This window comes from Hypanus sabinus, chromosome 18 (genome assembly GCF_030144855.1).
Source record: "Hypanus sabinus isolate sHypSab1 chromosome 18, sHypSab1.hap1, whole genome shotgun sequence".
NCBI classification, from domain to species: domain Eukaryota; kingdom Metazoa; phylum Chordata; class Chondrichthyes; order Myliobatiformes; family Dasyatidae; genus Hypanus; species Hypanus sabinus.
Genome location: NC_082723.1, coordinates 55,069,711 through 55,087,374, shown reverse-complemented (window position 1 = coordinate 55,087,374; position 17,664 = coordinate 55,069,711). Strand labels below are relative to the sequence as shown.

The 17,664-nt window shown below is 44.2% G+C and overlaps 1 protein-coding gene across 1 annotated transcript in view; it reads left to right on the top strand.

Moving 5' to 3' along the window:
- The window catches only part of LOC132407608 (glutamate receptor ionotropic, NMDA 1-like), an 85,435-nt gene that overhangs the window by 46,153 nt on the left and 21,618 nt on the right, over nucleotides 1–17,664 (top strand). Inside the window, exons 10-17 of the mRNA XM_059994369.1 lie at nucleotides 360–524; nucleotides 2,447–2,565; nucleotides 3,504–3,616; nucleotides 6,531–6,679; nucleotides 8,667–8,824; nucleotides 10,500–10,661; nucleotides 12,049–12,158; nucleotides 14,750–14,895. Coding sequence (XP_059850352.1) covers nucleotides 360–524; nucleotides 2,447–2,565; nucleotides 3,504–3,616; nucleotides 6,531–6,679; nucleotides 8,667–8,824; nucleotides 10,500–10,661; nucleotides 12,049–12,158; nucleotides 14,750–14,895 — 1,122 coding nt within the window. The remainder of the gene's footprint in view (nucleotides 1–359; nucleotides 525–2,446; nucleotides 2,566–3,503; nucleotides 3,617–6,530; nucleotides 6,680–8,666; nucleotides 8,825–10,499; nucleotides 10,662–12,048; nucleotides 12,159–14,749; nucleotides 14,896–17,664) is intronic.

The following is a 17,664-nucleotide window of genomic DNA, read 5'->3' as shown; positions in this document are numbered from 1 at the left end:
GATTGTGAGGCCAAGAATCTATCTTATTATATAAATGACTCCACTAAAGAGCCTGATAACGGTAGGATATAAGCTGCCCTTGAACTAGGTGGTAGTGCTTTCAGACATTTGTATCTTCTGCCCGATGGGAGAGGTGAACAGAGAAAAGTCTCAGGTGGGTTGGCAGAGCTACCAACAAGCACATAGACAGAGGCTGTTCATTGTGCATCCTTGTACAAGACTGCAGAAGGTTTGTTCTAAAGATGGCTTTAGCTTGCACTTTGTGTTGAGTGGGAAGAGTGTGGTTTCTACCAACTTTCTCCCACTGTCCGTGTCACTGTAGCCCTGCCAAAGCTCATGGAAACTTTCTGTATTTCCAGGTGAACAACAGCAACAGGAAGGAATGGAACGGGATGATGGGGGAACTGCTGAGTGGGCTTGGTGACATGATTGTTGCACCTCTCACCATTAATAATGAGCGAGCCCAGTACATTGAATTCTCCAAACCCTACAAGTACCAAGGACTCACCATCTTGGTGAAGAAGGTATCACTCCAGCCATTTGCTCATCCAGCCATCATCATCAAGAAATCAGGACCAGTCATCCAGTATCAGGTCCCTACCATCAGACAGTAGGGAACTTTAGAAGCAACACACACAAAATGCTGGAGGAACTCAGCAGGCCAGGCTGCATCTGTGAAAAAAAGTTCAGTCCACGTTTTGGGACAAAACCCTCCAGCAGGACTGGAGAAAAAAAGCTAAGGAGTAGATTTGAAAGGTGGGGGTTGGGGAAAGAGAAATGGCAGGTGATAGGGGAAACTTGGAGGAGGAGGGATGAAGCAAAGAGCTAGGAAGTTGATTGGCGAAAGAAACAGAAGGCCATAGAAGAAAGAAGTGGGGTGGGGTAAGGAGCACCAGAGTCAGGCGATGGGCAGGCAAGGAGGTAACATGAGAGAGGGACAAGAGGATGGGAAATGGTGAAGGGGGGATGGTGGGGGGCATTACTGTAAGTTTGAGTAATCAATGTTCATGCTATCAGGTTGGAGGCTATCCAAATGGAATATAGGTGTTGTTCCTCCACCCTAAGTGTGGCCTTATTCTGACAGTGGAGGAGACCATGGATGGACATATTGGAATGGGAATGGGAAGTAGAATTAAAATGGGTGGTCACTGGGAGATCCTGCTTGTTCTGGTGGAAGAAGTGTAGATGCTTGGTGAAGTGGTCTCCCAATCTGTTTCGAATCTCGCTGATTTACAAGAGGCCACACCAGGAGCACCGAACACAGTGTATGACCCCAACAGACTCACAGGTGAAGTGTCGCCTCACCTGGAAGGACTGTTTGGGGCCCTGAATGGTAGTGAGGGAGCAGGTGTAGCACTTGTTCTGCTTGCAAGGATAAATGCCAGGAGGGAGGTCAGTGGGGAGGGATGAATGGTCAAGGGAGTCGCGTAGGGAGTAATCCCTGCTGAAAGCAGAAAGTGGGGGGTGGGGGAAAGGAAAGATGCGTTTGGTAGCGGAATCCAGTTGGAGATGGCGGAAGTTTCAGAGAATTATGTACTGGACACGGAGGTTGATGGGGTGGTAGGTGAGGACAAGAGGAACTCTAAAGGAGCTTTAGGAATTTGCTGCAGGCCAAAACAATGAATCTCTCCATTCCCAGAGAGTTGGACACTGGATTGCAATCCTTCAGGCTAGCTACTGGCTGACAAGTATGAGTTAAGAATGGTAGAACTCCAAAATAATCTCTTACCTCACTGCCCTCTCTCTGACATGACCTTCTCTGTTAGGGAGCTGTTCTCCTGACCCTTGCTCATCATACTTATCCTCACAGGGCACTGCCTTCTACAGACAATTGCAGAGCAGCCCTTAGTCTTTCCGGGGATAATCCTTCACTGCTGGGTAAAGGACCATCTTCTTCCCTGTTTTATTTCTCTGCCAAGAAGTTTGAGGATTGTCCAAAGACGAAGCCTTAAACCCTGGATGCTTTGGGAGCCTCTCCTGTCAAAGGTCAATCCCATTAACATAGTCCAGAGTTGCTCTATCAACATCATCTAGACAGGGGCACTAGATGATGAAGAAAGGACATCAGTTACTGAGATAGATGAGTATGTGTGTGAAAACCGACTCGGATCAAGCTCACAGCTCACATTGAAATGGTTTACTAAGATAACAAAGGATAGAGATTCCAGTTAATAAGAGTTTATGAGGGAGAGAGATGCCTGTTATTCAGAGAAGGTATCAACCAGAGATAGAGAAGGAGAAACTATTGAGTTAGAAAAGCAGTAGATGATGAATGAGGCTACCAGTTAATGAGTTATTTGGGAGTTTATTATCTTCAAGGAGACAGACAAAGGGAGGGAAAGTGCACTGACACCGGACATTCATACCAGATGTGAGATCGTTATTCTCACATGGATTATAATCCCATTTCATTTGCTCATGGTAGCATTTTTTCTCCTGTTAACAGGAAATTCCCCGCAGTACACTGGACTCGTTCATGCAGCCATTCCAGAGCACGCTCTGGCTACTGGTGGGGCTTTCTGTACATGTGGTGGCAGTGATGCTTTACCTCTTAGACAGATTCAGGTTTGTGCATCTCAGTTAATGTCATTTCTCCGGTCCCTTGTGTGATTAGCGAAGAAATTTTTTGCTCAATGATCTGAGAACATTTTGACAATGACATTACTGACCTTTTGTCATGTCTCCAACGACGTCCAGAATTCTTTGAGCTTGTGGACTTGGAAAGGATTTGATGAGGCTTAGCACAGGGGTTATTGGGAAGAAAGTGAGAAGCTGCTTCAGACAGTGTCATTATTCATCAGAAGGGGTGGCTGCAGGAAGTTGTGACGTCAGCATTGAGTCTTAGGTCACCCTGTTCTTCCCCCCCCCCCCCCCCCCACCCCAGGTCACTCACCTGCTTTGCTCTTGGACAGTCCCAAAAAAACCAGTTTCAGACACTGACTCATATAACTAATAAATGGAAGTTACCTGCCTACATCTTTGCGGGCATTCTTTAGCAGGAGCCCTGTGCCTCCAGTCGGATAGACCATCCTGAATCAATGGTATGATTCCCAGGACTGCTCTGCTGGACTCCACACAGAACCAGCAGGGGTAACTGGAGCTGAGGGGTGATAGTGCAGGCTGAAAGTGGAATGTGAGACCCGGGAAGGTGTTCCCAGCAGTGCAGAAAGATGTCCCATAGTATTGCGGGCCTTCCTTCCAGCGGGTGGACAGGCTGGGGTGGAACTATCACCAGACCTCCAATGGGTAACTCCAACATCCCTTCCCAGCTAAGCCACCTGTAACTTCTCCATCTCATAATGGAGGCTGGTGTGACTTACACAGACCAGTCTGTACCCAGGATCAGCTTGAAAGAGTGAAGCGACCACCTCTTATGTTTATTCTTCCATCAGTTTTACTCTTGTGCTGATCATGTGCCTGCAATTCTCCTACCACCCCCCCCATGTCACAAATCTGTCCTTCCAAGTTACCTCTCCTTTAACACATGAACCTTCTTTCCCCAGTCCTTTTGGGCGATTTAAAGTGAATAGCGAGGAAGAAGAGGAGGATGCTCTCACCCTGTCTTCGGCCATGTGGTTCTCCTGGGGTGTGCTGCTAAACTCTGGAATTGGAGAAGGTGAGAGAACGGACGGTCAGGTACTGAGAATCTCAGCCTCAGGCTGCAGATCCAGATTTGGATCCAGGACACCTTACTGTTAAATCTAGAAAAGCAAGCAAGCAGGTTACAGTGACACGAGAGACTGCAGATGCTAGAATCTGGAGCAGCAGTTGCAATGCCAGCCTCCCTTCCCCCACTGAATAAACAGTGATCCTTCCCAGTAACACAGTTTGGGATGCTTTTTTATTAGAATCAGGTTTAATATCACTGGTATATGTTGTTTTGCGGCAGCAATACATTGCAATACATGAGAATAAAGAACTATAAATTACAATAAGTATATATATAATTTAATAAGAGGTGCAAAAAGAGAGCAAAAGAAAGAAAAAAGTAGTGAAGTAGTGTACATGGGTACATTGTCCATTCAGAAATCTGATGATGGTAGGGAGGAGCTGTTCCTAAAACATTGATAGCTTGTCTTCAAGCTCTTCCTTGATGGTAGCAATGAGAAAAGCCACCATTGTGGTTATTGTGAGACTATTACAGCTTGGGACATCCCGAAGTTCACAGCTCCATTCCGGCACCGTCCTGTAAAGAGTCTATAAACATCTTCCTCGTGGAATGTGTGGGCTTTCTCTGGGTCCTCCGGTTTCTCCCACAGTCCAGAGTTGTACCGGGTAGGTTAATTGGTCATTGTAAATTGTCCCGTGATTAGGTTAGGGTTAATTGGGCTTGTCAGGGCTCGATAGGGCAGCATGGCTGCAAGGGACTGAAGAGCCTGTCCCACACTGTATGATGAAATAAAAAGGGTATGCCTGGGTGATGGGGGTCCTGAATGATGGATGCAGTATTTTTGAGGCATTGACACCACGAAAATAGGTGGCTTCAGCAGTACTGAGTCAGCAATGTGGAAGCTCTTTACAAATGGGCTGCTGTGCTTCCCAAAGCACCACCACACCCAGAAATTCTTGAAAATATTATAAGTGGAAAGTGCAAGAAATATTCAGCAACTCTAGAGAGAAATAGAGTCAACATCTGAGGGTCAATGACTTTTCATTGTAAGCAATCTGATCTGGCAATTTTATTTCAAATTTCTTTATCCCTTTGAGTCCCTTTAGGTTGTTTCGAAGTACTGAGAGAGACTTTTCTCGCTAGGAAAGTTCAAGATCTTACTCATTATTGCACAGAGGGAGGCCTTTTGCTCCACTGTGTTGATACTTGCTCCAAAAAAAGTCAACTTTACCCCCCTCCACAATCCCAGTCACATTCTTCTAACTTCCCTGTACTCTTGCAACTTGTTCTCTCTCCCACCTGCCCATCAACTCCAATTATTTCTTTTGCCATTCACCTACACCAAGATTATTTACAATACCAATTAACCTCTTACTGTGAGCCAAGCTTTGTTGTATGATTATCAGTCTTGAAAATGGCTTAATCAGCCTTACAACATGTTTTGAGTCTGACTGGGTCATTTTCACCTCTCCAGTGAGGTAGTTTTACAAATGCTTGGGAAGTAATGCCTGCAGACCCATAGTGATTTAACAAAGTTATATTTAATGTTGAACAATGCAACTGTAGTAAAAGGTGATAACTTTTAGTTGTCAGATAAGAGTGTCAAAATGTGGAAGAGCAGCAGCAAGGAGTCTTGCTTAAGTATAGCAGGATCACCTGTGTAATCATTTCTGTTAAAATCTCTCTCACAAAGATAGCACTCTTTGGTAATTTCCACCGGAATCATTCAACACATTTCCATAACATTGCCGTTACTGGTGCCTGTTCAAAACCAATGAAGATCGACTAACAAGTAAACCTTGATAGGTGACTGGCAGAAATGAGCAGTTCTGATACAGACAAAAGGAAATAACGAGTTGGAGGTAACGAGTCCGGCAAACTGAAGTGACCAAATGGAGGATGAGGTGTTCCACAAGCTGGTAACAGTCTAGCAGTGTGGAGGCCACAGTCATAGAAGTTAGCGTGGGAGAGGGATGGATGGTATTGGCCATGGTATTGGTTTGTTATTGTCACCAAGATGCAGTGAAAAGCTTGTCATGGAGTCATAGAATATTACAGCACAGGGACAGGCACTTCAGTCCATCTAATCCATGCCAGACTATTATGCTGCCCAGTCCCATCGACCTGCACCCGGACCACAGCCCTCCATACCTCTCCCATCCACGTACCTACCCAAGATTTTCTTAAATGTTGAAATCAAACCACACCCACCACTTCCACTGGCAGCTCGTACCACACTCTGAATGAAGAAGTTTCCCCTCATGTTCTCCTAAACATTTCACCTTTCACCCATAACCCATGAGCTCTCGTTCCAGTCTTGTCCAACCTCAGTAAAAAAGCCTGCTTACATTTATCCTATCTATACCCCTCATAATTTTGTATACAGTACCGAAATGCAAAATTATGCATAACTCTCACATACTGTTCAAACAGATCAAACAGTAGATTGAGGTGGAATAAGTCAAAATAGTAACAATGCAGAATAAAATGTAAAAGGTACAGCGAAAGTGCAGGTAAACAATAAATTGTGAGGTCAAGAGTCTACCTTATCATACAAGAGGTCCTTTCATGAATCTCATAACAAGGGAATTGAATAGCAGAACTGATTTGCAGTCGGTTTCCCTGGTATGTACAAAAATCTACCAGAAAATAGTATGGGTGTGGATGGAGGGAAGTATACATCAAACCAAAGGGAGGGGGTGGTGGTGGTGGTGGTGGTGGTGGTGGTGGTGGTGTGTGTGTGTGTGTGTGTGTGTGTGTGTGTGTGTGTGTGTGTGTGTGTGTGTGTGTGTGTGTGTGTGTGTGTGTGTGTGTGTGTGTGTGTGTGTGTGTGTGTGTGTGTGAGAGAAAGTGGGGGGGGAGATGGCAAAGTCAACGTTCCAAAGCTCTAATGTGCTTCCTCTCCAACCTATGCTTTTAGGGGCTCCAAGAAGCTTCTCTGCTCGAATTTTGGGCATGGTTTGGGCTGGATTTGCTATGATAATTGTTGCCTCTTACACTGCCAACCTGGCAGCTTTCCTGGTGTTGGACAGACCTGAGGAGAGAATCACAGGAATTAATGATCCTCGGGTAAGGTCACTACTTGCAGACATTCCCAATGGCCTCCAATACCACCTCCTTGCTAATCTGTATGTGGCCCAAGACAACACCACTCATCTCCCCCATTTCCTTAACTTCCATCATTTTCTCCATAGTAAAAACTGAACAGAAACTTTTAAAATCTCACTAATTTCCTTTGGTTCCACACACAGATGGCCATGCTGTTCTTTAATGGAACCTGTTTAATCCCTAGACACCCTTTTAATACACATATAGAATCTCTGGGGATTTTTCTCTTCTTGCCCTCCTAATTTTTCTCTTAAGCGCCCTGCCACACTTCGTGTAGTCATAAAGCAATTCATTAGATTAGCATAATGCTTTACAGTACAAGTGACCCAGGTTCAATTCCCACTGCTACGTATAAGGAGTTTGTACATTCTCACCGCAGCTCGAAGGGTTGCAAGGGACTGTTCCGATCTCAATCAATCAATCGATAAATAAATAGACAAACAAACAAAGTAGATCACAATTGCTTATGCACAGTTTGTACTTCCCTCTTTTGTTAAACCAGATCCTCAATATTTCTAGCCAACAAGGATTCCTTAAACCTGGCACTCTTGCCCTTCACTCTCACAGGAACTTGCAGGACATGAACTTTTGACATTACAATTTTAAATGCCTTCCACTTGGCAGATACTCCTTTTCCTTGCTCGGTCAACCATTTCCAGATTCCACCTAATAGTTCTAAAATCTGCTCTGCCCCAGCTCAGAACCTAAACTGACTGTACCCTTCTCCACAACTATTTTAAAATGATAGAACTTTGCTCACTGGACCCAAAGTGCTTGCCGACAGGCCACTTCTGACATTTGCTCTGCCCACGAGGAGATCCAGTGTCCCACCCTCTCGAGGAGGTCCCTCAACTTGATCAAGAAGGCTTTCTTGGACACATTTCACAAATTCCACTCCATCCAAGCCTTTCACACTATGGTTGACCCAGTCAGTATTAGGGAAGTTAAAGACTCTCACAAATACTACCCTAATATTATTTTTTGTTCCAATCATGTTTTACTTGGATAATTTTGTATAATTTATGTTTAATTTGTCTTTTTCTTGTGAACGTTGTGTCTCTAATTCTTTGTGCCCGTGATGCTGCTACAAATACATTGTAGATTATGCTGTGCATACATGTATTGGTGAATGTGACAATAAACTTGGCTTAGACTTTGTCACATACACACAAATCCACCTCCACCCCCACACATATGTGCATCCATATGTACATATATATACAACCACAAACAACCTATAATTATCATGAATTCAAAGGTCAAAGGTTCATTTATTATCAAAGCCTGTATACACATATAACTCTGGAATTTGTCTTCTCCAGACAACCACGGAACAAAGAAAGAACCTAAAAGTCATTCAGGGAGAAACATCAAACCCACCCCCCCACACACACAAAACAGAATGGCATCCTGATCATCAGTCCCCAAAACCCCCTTCACCCTGCACAAAATGGAACAGGTACATGGATCCCCAAAATACAACCCCTTCACCACACAAAATACTAACAGAACACATCAGAACATCGACACCCAAACAGCCTCCTCTTGCACAACAAAATGGAAAAGGAACAGAGAATAAAGAAACACAGAATATAAAAACTATAAGTCTGAAAAAGTCTACAGTCCGTAAACACAATAGTCCAATCCATAATCACAGAACCACAATACCATCCTTTGACACCACATGCAGCAGAGAGGCCTACTCGCCCGGGCCCAAGAGAAGGTTTGAAGGTCAGGAGTGGCCACGTGTAGTGAATGAACAGGGTCTGGGAGTCTGATTGCGTCCACTGACGTGATGTTCCCATCACCACACTAACTCCCACATCTGGATCCAGGACATTGCACCCATACCTACATCTTAGAGAACATTCCGTGTGGATGTATGCTGTCCCATGAGAAGCCTTGCCTCGGGTGCCTGGGTTTGAAAGTTGCTGGTGTTTGCTTGCAGCTGCGGAACCCCTCGGACAAGTTTATCTACGCCACGGTGAAGCAGAGTTCGGTGGACATCTACTTCCGGCGCCAGGTGGAGCTCAGCACCATGTACCGGCACATGGAGAAGCACAACTACGAGAATGCAGCTGACGCCATCCAGGCGGTGCGGGATGGGTAATGCTCTCCACACCCTCAAAGTAATGGCACCTGCAGCAAGGGTTTCAGAGGCTGTTGATCTCAAATAGATCAGGAATGGGTTTGTTGCGGACTCATTAGCCAAATCTACCAAAGTAAACATCACACTGTGTCTCTGGCCTGCAGATGGACTGGTCAGGTGCAGGGGTTGATGCAATGATCACTGGATAATGCAGTGTTTCGTTATCAGTGGGGGCTGTGGGGATTGATACAGTGATCACTGGACATTCATAAACACAAGAAATTTTGCAGACGCTGAAAATCCAAAGTAACAGACACAAAATAACAGAGGAACTCAGCAGATCAGGCAGCCATTTCATTTGTTGATTTCCATAGATGCTGCCTGACCTGCTGAGTTCCTAAGCATTTTTTATGTGTCACTGGATAATGTAGGGGTTTTCAGTGATCACTAAAGAAGCAGTGGTTGACACACTGAATGGTGCAGGATTTGATGCAGTTATCACTGAATTGTGCAGGATTTGAGGCAGCTATCATTGAATGGTGCAGCATTTGAGGCAGTTATTGCTGGATAATGTAGGATTTGAGGCAGTGCATGTTGTTGATCTCTCAATGCATGCTGTGGGACAGAGTGTGAAGTGCAGAGAGCTCGCAGGGTTGGTCTTATATATCAGTAAGACAAGGTTGGATAGATTTTTACAAAGTAGGGGAAATAAGAGTTATGGGGAAAAGGCAGGTAGGTGTAGATGAGTCCATGGCCAGGTCAATCATGATCTTGTTGAATGGCAGCGCAGGCTCAACGAGCCAGATGGCCTACTCCTGCTTCTATTTCTTATGTCTTTATGTTGGTAACATTGTCCATCAGAGCCAACACAAGAATTGGGCACTGAATAGCCTTCAGGATCCGAGGTGAGAGGCGAAGAGAAATGATGCAGGAACTGTGGTGCTACTGAGTGATAAAATCCTCTTGGTTAAAGCATGTGCCATCTACACACATGGCATAATGATTCAAGATCAATAAGCTCCAGGGTCTGAAACTGCAGGAGAGAAACATGTACATTTATATAGCATCTGGTAGAATCCCACAGCATCCCAACCCTTACCCTCCAGCAACCACCTTTAAAATATGTAACTCTGAATCATTAAGCAGATGCTCTGAAGAAACGTTGTGAATGCTCAGATATGCCCACTTCTTGCGGTAATGCAGGTTGATGGATTGGACCCCAACCAGTACTAAGTGAAAACAGAAATCTTTTATGGTTTACAATCTCTTTCAGCATCCGAAGAAAGTATCTCATCACATTACAGGCAGTGCTATTAGGGTTCTGGGCTGTTTTTGTACAGCCCCCGCCCCCCACCCCCATCTCACATGAAGTATATTTTACATCCAAATGTTCAGTCTGTGATGTGAAAGGTCAGGATTAGGTTGAGCACCTTGGCAGTGTTTTGTAGGGAAAGTCCACACAGGAGACCAGCTGATGCCTGTGAATCCCATCAGCGTCCAACAACACTTGGTGTTATAATATTCAGCATTACTGGATAAAATAGCCTAAATAGGAAACAAATTTGTGTGGCGTTTGGTGCAGAAAGCTTCACGGCAGTGCTGGGAGCGATTTGGTAGCTTGTAGCTGCTCTGCCCTGCTGTGCTGCATGAGACAGATACAACTGCTGCTCACCAGAAGCTGTTTTATTCCAGGAAACTGCACGCATTCATCTGGGACTCCGCAGTGCTAGAGTTCGAGGCTTCTCAGAAGTGCGACCTCATCACCACAGGGGAGCTCTTCTTTCGGTCTGGGTTTGGTATCGGGATGAGAAAGGACAGTCCATGGAAACAAGCTGTGTCACTTGCCATCCTGAGGTAACATCACCATGAAGTTGTTAGACTTTACCCTCTTCTCCCAGAAAGAAGACACTGTTTTGGGAGTTTATTAAATTGCCCATTATTTTTAACGTTTTATTCTTTGAAAGTTCTGAAATGTTTCCTGAGACAATCAGAATAACATTAGCTTTGTCCAGATTTTCCAAGCTATCATCCATTTTAACATTTGATAACTTCACTTGCCCCATCATTGAAATGTTCCCACAACCAATGGAATCACCTTCGAGGACTCATGTTCTTGATATTTAATGCTTGTTGGTTTGTTTATTTATTTATTATTTTCTTTTTGTATTTACACAGTTTGTTGAATTCTGCGCTCTGGTTGAACACTCAAGTTGGATGGTTTTTCATTGATTCTGTTATGGCATTTACTCTATAGATTTATTGAGTATGTCTGCAAGAAAATGAATCTCAGGGTTCTATATGGTGACATATATGTACTTTAATAACACAATTATTTTGAACTTTGATCTTCTGAGTATAGAAGAGGCTTCATTTAGTACAATAAACTGAAAACGTTGCATTTCACTTGAGTAGAAGGAAGGTGGGAAAAGGGCAGGTCTTGCTTTTCCACAACATGCTTTGGGAGGGAGTGTAAGAAGCAGATAAAGAAGAGTTAGATTGTGGCAGAGGAAAGGAAACGGCAAGAAGTGCAACAATCGTTTCTCTCCTTGTGCTCAGTGAATATTCTTCAGCAGAAATGAGCTATATTCTGTGTCACAGTAGGAGACAGCCTGAAATCTCCTCACTGGACATTCTATACAGTGCTGGAGTGGGGGGGGGGGGTGGGTCTAATGCTTGGCATATATGTCCTTATTATGACAGAGCAAGAAGGAGAAAAACCATGAAGGATCAGTTTAAATATCCTCTCCACCGATCCTGAGAGAGGAGGTCTTTGGCAATGGATCTCAAGTTCTCTTTCCTGAATTGGAGGAGCTGTCATGAGGATCGGCCAAGTTCAAATTGATATAGTCTCACCCCAGACCCCTCATTATCACCCTTCGGGATATCCCACCCATCTAGACACTTTCATTTTGTTCCTCATGTACCTGTTACTATCTAACCATCATATGCAGCTACAGTACTTGCCCCCAGAGAGGTTGGATCCAAGGTTTAACCCCTCAGGCTAAGTAACCTTCTCCAGAATACCTTGGTAAATTTATCACTGACAATTTACTTTAATGACACGCTGGATCAAGTGATGGGCCACAGAGGATATACTGAGAAATCTGCCTTTTTAAGGTACTGGAGGTTAACTCCACAGTTCCTGAGAAGTTTCTGACATTTATCCAAGACTCAGACTTGGAAAATCCATTGCATACATTCTCAGATCCCTCAATGGCTAATTATCTTCCTTGTCTTTCAGTTTCCATGAGAATGGCTTTATGGAGGATCTGGACAAAACGTGGGTCAGGTACCAGGAGTGTGACTCTCGCAGCAATGCCCCAGCAACTCTCACCTTTGAAAACATGGCAGGTAATTGCCCCCGCCACATGTACCTCAGAGAGTGCTGCATAGTGTATGAGTGAAAAAGATAGTCACAGATCCAGCCCACCATGGACCGGACTGGATGGCTTGAGTTACAAGGAGAGACTAGATAGGCTGATAGTTTGCATTGATTACGTAGGAAGCCGAGGTCTATAAAATCACAGAGACATCAAACGATGAATAGTTGCAGGCTTTTTCCCAAGATCAAGGAATCAAAAACTAACAGACACAGGTTTAAGGGGAAAGATTTTTAAGAGGTTCAGAGCGGCAAATTTTTCACATGGAGCCTATTATGTATCTGGACTAAGATGCCAATAGACAGATACAGTTGTGCCCAAAAACCTCAATCTGGAGCCACAGTGGAGGAGAATGTGAGGATAAAGGGAACCCTATCCTTGCTTTGAGAGGAGTGTAGGGTGAGAGCAGGAAGTAATAGATGGAATGAATATGGCCAAGGGTCTTGTCAACTCCTGTGGAGTTGCACCATGATTCAAGAAAATAGACGATAAACTGGAAGCAGTGATGTGGAGAATCTGATCACCAGTGAAAGGGACCAAAGGTAGAAGAACGGAATCATTGTGCAGCGAAAGTCACAGTGGTCTGGGTTAATGTGAGAGGTATGGCCAGGGCAGATAGTACTGGTAACCTAAACCCAGACAATGAATTAGTGAAAAGCACAGGAGCAGAACCACCATTTCACAGTTTGAACCAGTGCCACAGATCTGAAGATCAGACTGGATCCAATGCCACAGGTCATCAGTTCACAGCTGGATCTAGGGTTACAGGTCAGCAGATCACAGCTGTATCCAGGGTCATAGGCCTGTGAGTTTTTGTGAGATTGGACACAGCATGATATAAATGAGTTCAACCACACTGACGTTCTTAGTGAGATGGTAACTTGTAACCACACTCACTGAACGATTAGTTCTGTGACATCCTGATGGTAATAAGTTTGATAGAACAAAATTGAATTCCTGAAGTGGATAACAAGTCAAATAGCTGAAGCTTCAGCAGAGTTGGTTTCGAAGCAGTTTTGACAGATGGTGTCAGTTCCGTGATACTTCCTGTGGCCACGCTTCATGGTGAGGAAAGATTGAACCAGTGATGAGATGAGGTGGAACAGGAAAACTCAGAAAAATATGATGCGATTCACTTTGGAAGGTCAAATTTGAAGGCAGAATACAGGTTGATGGCAGGATTCTTTGCAATGTGGAGGAACAGGGGGATCTTGGTGTTCAGGTCCCTCAAAGTTCTGGGCATGTTGATAGGGTTGTTAAGAAGCTGTGTGACATGAGACATGGGATCCAGGGAAACTTGGCTGTGTGGATACAGAATTGGCTTGCTCATGGAAGATAGAGGGTGTTTGTTGATGGACAGTATTCTGCCTGGAGGTCAGTGATGAATGGTGTTCCACAGGGATCTGTTCTAGGATTCCTGCTCTTTGTGATTTTTAGGAATGACTTGGATATGGAAGTGTAAGGGTGGGTTAGTATGATTGCAGATGACCCGAAGGTTGGTGGAGTTGTGGGTAGTGTGGAGGGTCATTTTAGGTTACTGCAGGCCATTGATAGGATGTAGAGTTGGGCTGAGAAATGGCAAATAGAGTTCAACCCAGAAAATTGTGAAAAGTGATTCATATTGGAAGGTTGATGGCAGAATTCTTGGCAGTGTGGAGGGAGAGAGGGATCTTGGTGTTCACATCCATGGATCCCTCCAAATTGCTGAACAAGTTGATAGGGTTGTTAAGAAACCATATAGTGTGTTGGGCTTCATTAATCAAGTTAAGTTGAGTTCAAGAGACGTGAGGTAATGTTGCAGCTCTATAAAACCCTGGTTTAGACCACTTTTGGAATATTGTGTTCAGCTCTGGTCACCTCATTATAGTAAGGATGTGAAACCTTTAGAGATGGGGCAGAGGAGATGTACCAGGATGCTGCCTGGATCAGACAGCAATCTTATAAAGATAGGTTGAGTGAGCTTGGGCTTTTTCTCTGGAGTGAAGGACAGGTGACTTGATAGAGGTGTACAAGATGATAAGAGGCATGGATTGAGTGGTTAGCCAAGGACTTTACCCCAGGGTGGAAATGGCTAATATAAGGGATATAAGGAGATTGAAGGTAAGTATGCGGGGTGGGGGGGAATGTCAGAGGTAAATTCTTCACACAGAGAGTAGTGGGTGCATGGAACGCCCAGCAAGGTGTGGTGGTGGAGGCAGGCATATTAGGCACATGGATGATAGAAAATAGAGAGCTATGTGGCAGGGAAGAGCTAGATTGATCTTATTGTAGGTTAAAAGGTCAGCACAACATCGTGGGCCAAAGGGCCTGTATTATGCTGTAGAGTTCTATGTTCTGTGACCCACAGTTCCATTATATCTCTACATTGTGTGCCTACAGATCAGAAACAGGTCAGCCCTTGCTGCCGTAGGCACCTGTTGGTCACACAAAAACACACAGATGCAGACACACACACACACACACACACAGATGCTAAGTCATCTCTGATTTTAGGTAGGGCTTCATCTTGAGGAATTTAAAGTCAGAAGCCATTGAACTCGTGCCTTATTTCCTGTCCTGTAGGAGTCTTTATGCTGGTTGCTGGAGGGATTGTGGCAGGAATATTCCTGATATTCATTGAGATTGCCTACAAGCGTCACAAGGATGCTCGGAGAAAACAGATGCAGTTAGCCTTTGCTGCAGTCAATGTGTGGAGAAAGAATTTGCAGGTATGTTTCAGGGGAAGGTTGTAGAACCTTTGAATACATCGCTGAGGTACAGTAATTCTAGGGCTGATTCCAAGAACCGTCACAAAGCAAGAGGGCTGCATTGAAGCAGCCTGAGAGTTACCCACTCACAACTTCAGCCACTGCTGCAGGTACACTGTAAGTCATGGATCTGTGATTGCCTGTTTCGTCTGCTTGCAGACGATGTCATCAGATAGAAAATGTGACAGTGAGGACACATTTGCCATTTTTAAAAAATGTGGATGAAGAAATGTGCAAACCGTTCAGAAATGAAAATAAGTTGTGTTAGTCACAAAGTAGCAATAACTTGGTTAAGTAATTTATGTGACTGTTTAGACACATTGCACTCTTTAAACAGGATGCTGTCCTTGAAATACATTAAATTCATTGGCTGGCGGTTGCCTCTGCACGGTTTGGTTTATCTTGTGCCCCCTGCATGTTGCTCCCTGCACATGTTCTGCTCCCCAATTGTGGCCTTTTTCTACATGTTCTGCATCTTGGCCCTCACTGGCTTCAGTGCATGACCGCTGCCCCTGCACTAAGAGCACCTTATGGCTGCTAGTTTATGTGCGATGCATGTGCACCTTCAGGCCATCTATAGTACTCCGAGCAATCCTTGTGCATGCTGTGAGCATGCAAAGATGGCAGACCACATACAGTGCTGCTAGTCTAGCTCTCGACTATGTGACACGAGAAGCCAGTGTTCGGCTGCTCGAAGGATGCACTTCCAGCAGGACTCAAAGGACTGACACTTAACTGTGGGTTTGATGGTGAGTTCTCTGAAGCAAGAGTTGCTGATTGTTGTGCGAAGAGTATCGGATTTTCGGAAGTCTCCAGGGAGTGTGTGCTTTGAAGTATGACCTCTGAACTTTAGCCAAAACCTGAGGCAACTTGAACTGAGCTGAAGATACTCCTCTAGGTCTACAGGCAAGGCAGGGAAGGTAAGTAGAGGGATTGCAGAACAAGACCACCCATTAGAGGAAGAGTGGAATGCTAGTTGCCAAGAACATTCAGGGAATAGATCTCCACATCCACTGCAGCAAGGAGCAGTGTGTCCAGTAATGCAAGGAGGCGTTAACCAAGACATGCAGATGCTGCAGGCACAACTGCAGCCAGGGAGCATGGCCAGGCCTGCGTTGTCAGCGGCAGTGAAAAAGACTGGATTTCTTCACCTTTGCGTCTTCCAAAGCTTGAGCCACATCAGTATGTCAGAATGTCTGAGAACCATGAGGCATCACAGTCTCAGTTACATCCACCTGGTCTGCACCATTCGCAGATGTCGACGATGGGCTGTGCTCAAGAGCCACCCCCCCCCCCCCAAAACAGCCATGATCTATATGTAGTCAAAACCTGTGTATAGACAGGGAGAGCAAGGAGCAAACATGCCCTGGCTAAGAGCACAAGAGGGGTCCCCTGCTTTAAGCTTTGGAGGGAGTCCCCAATGTATTACCACCCACCACCCCTCTTCCCCTCCACCCCCCCCCCCCCACCAGCCCTTACCAGCAGCTGTGGAGCAATAGCTGGAGGGGAGGTAGAACAAAGAACAGGAGAAGAGAGGAATGTCGATGGTAAATACCCCTTTCGGGGTGGCAAGTGAAGGAATAACTGATTAGATTGTGAGCAAGTCTTTGGTTTGTACACAAACCCCTAATCCACTTGTACAGAGCAATTAATCTGTTTTATTTGGTAGTTTAAGGAACCAAAGGATCTCAGACTGAGTGACTATACAGGTGTTCACATGTTTTAGGCCAAAAAGCCTTCAAGGAAATGGGAATAGTGGGGAAATAAACATATTTTGGTTTTCAAGGGTTTTCATGAAAGGGTGGGGAGAGAAGAGAGGGTGGACACCAAAGATATTAAAATAATAATTTAAAACCTGACAGGAAAATTTAAAAAAACAAATTGAAACTGAAAGTAAACATTTGTGGAAAACGACAGGCAGCATATAAGGAATTCAGAAATATCCTGTGGGCATGTGACATGCAACCTCCCACATTTGTCTGTTATTTCCCAAAGTTCATCTTTTGTCTGGGCACACTGCGGCCTTAGAGGTCTAACGTTAACTTCAATTATTTCAGGTAATTACGATTTTTTTGTTTCTCTCCACCATTGTGATTGTACCTTTCAGTTTGTTTAATTTTTAAAACCATTTATATCTAACTGGCAATTTTTAAAGTGATTATTACCTTGACATCTCAGGTCTGCACCCTAATCACAAACATTACCCCTCTACACTTCCTCACTTTTCTAGTTCTCTGGAAACTTACCAGTTTTCCACACTCCTTTAAACTTGACATTCAAATGTGCAACATCTTAAAAACAATTAAGTAAAAGTGCGTTGAAATACTAATATAATTAGCATCTAACAGACTGAAATATCTATTTATACAGCATCATAAGATCTAGGATTTGCCAGATGAGCAGCTTTTCTGTATTCTGCCCAGAGCCCTGTGCTTTCTGTGATTATTCTGTCCAGTGCATTGTGTTCTCCATTATGTCTACCCACTGAGTTTGGCCCAAATGTGTCTGGTTTTGGTAAAATCACCAAAGATCATGAAGTCGTGCAACCCAGAACTTTGGCTCTTTTAAAGTTCATTAAAATGAAATGTATACTACAGCTAATATAATACAATACACCACAAATAATATAAAATAAAATATTACAAGGAATTGTAGGATAATTATTTGATAAAAAATATTTAAAGTATACTTAAATGGTCTATACACTCTAATGAATTTCAGTGTGTCATT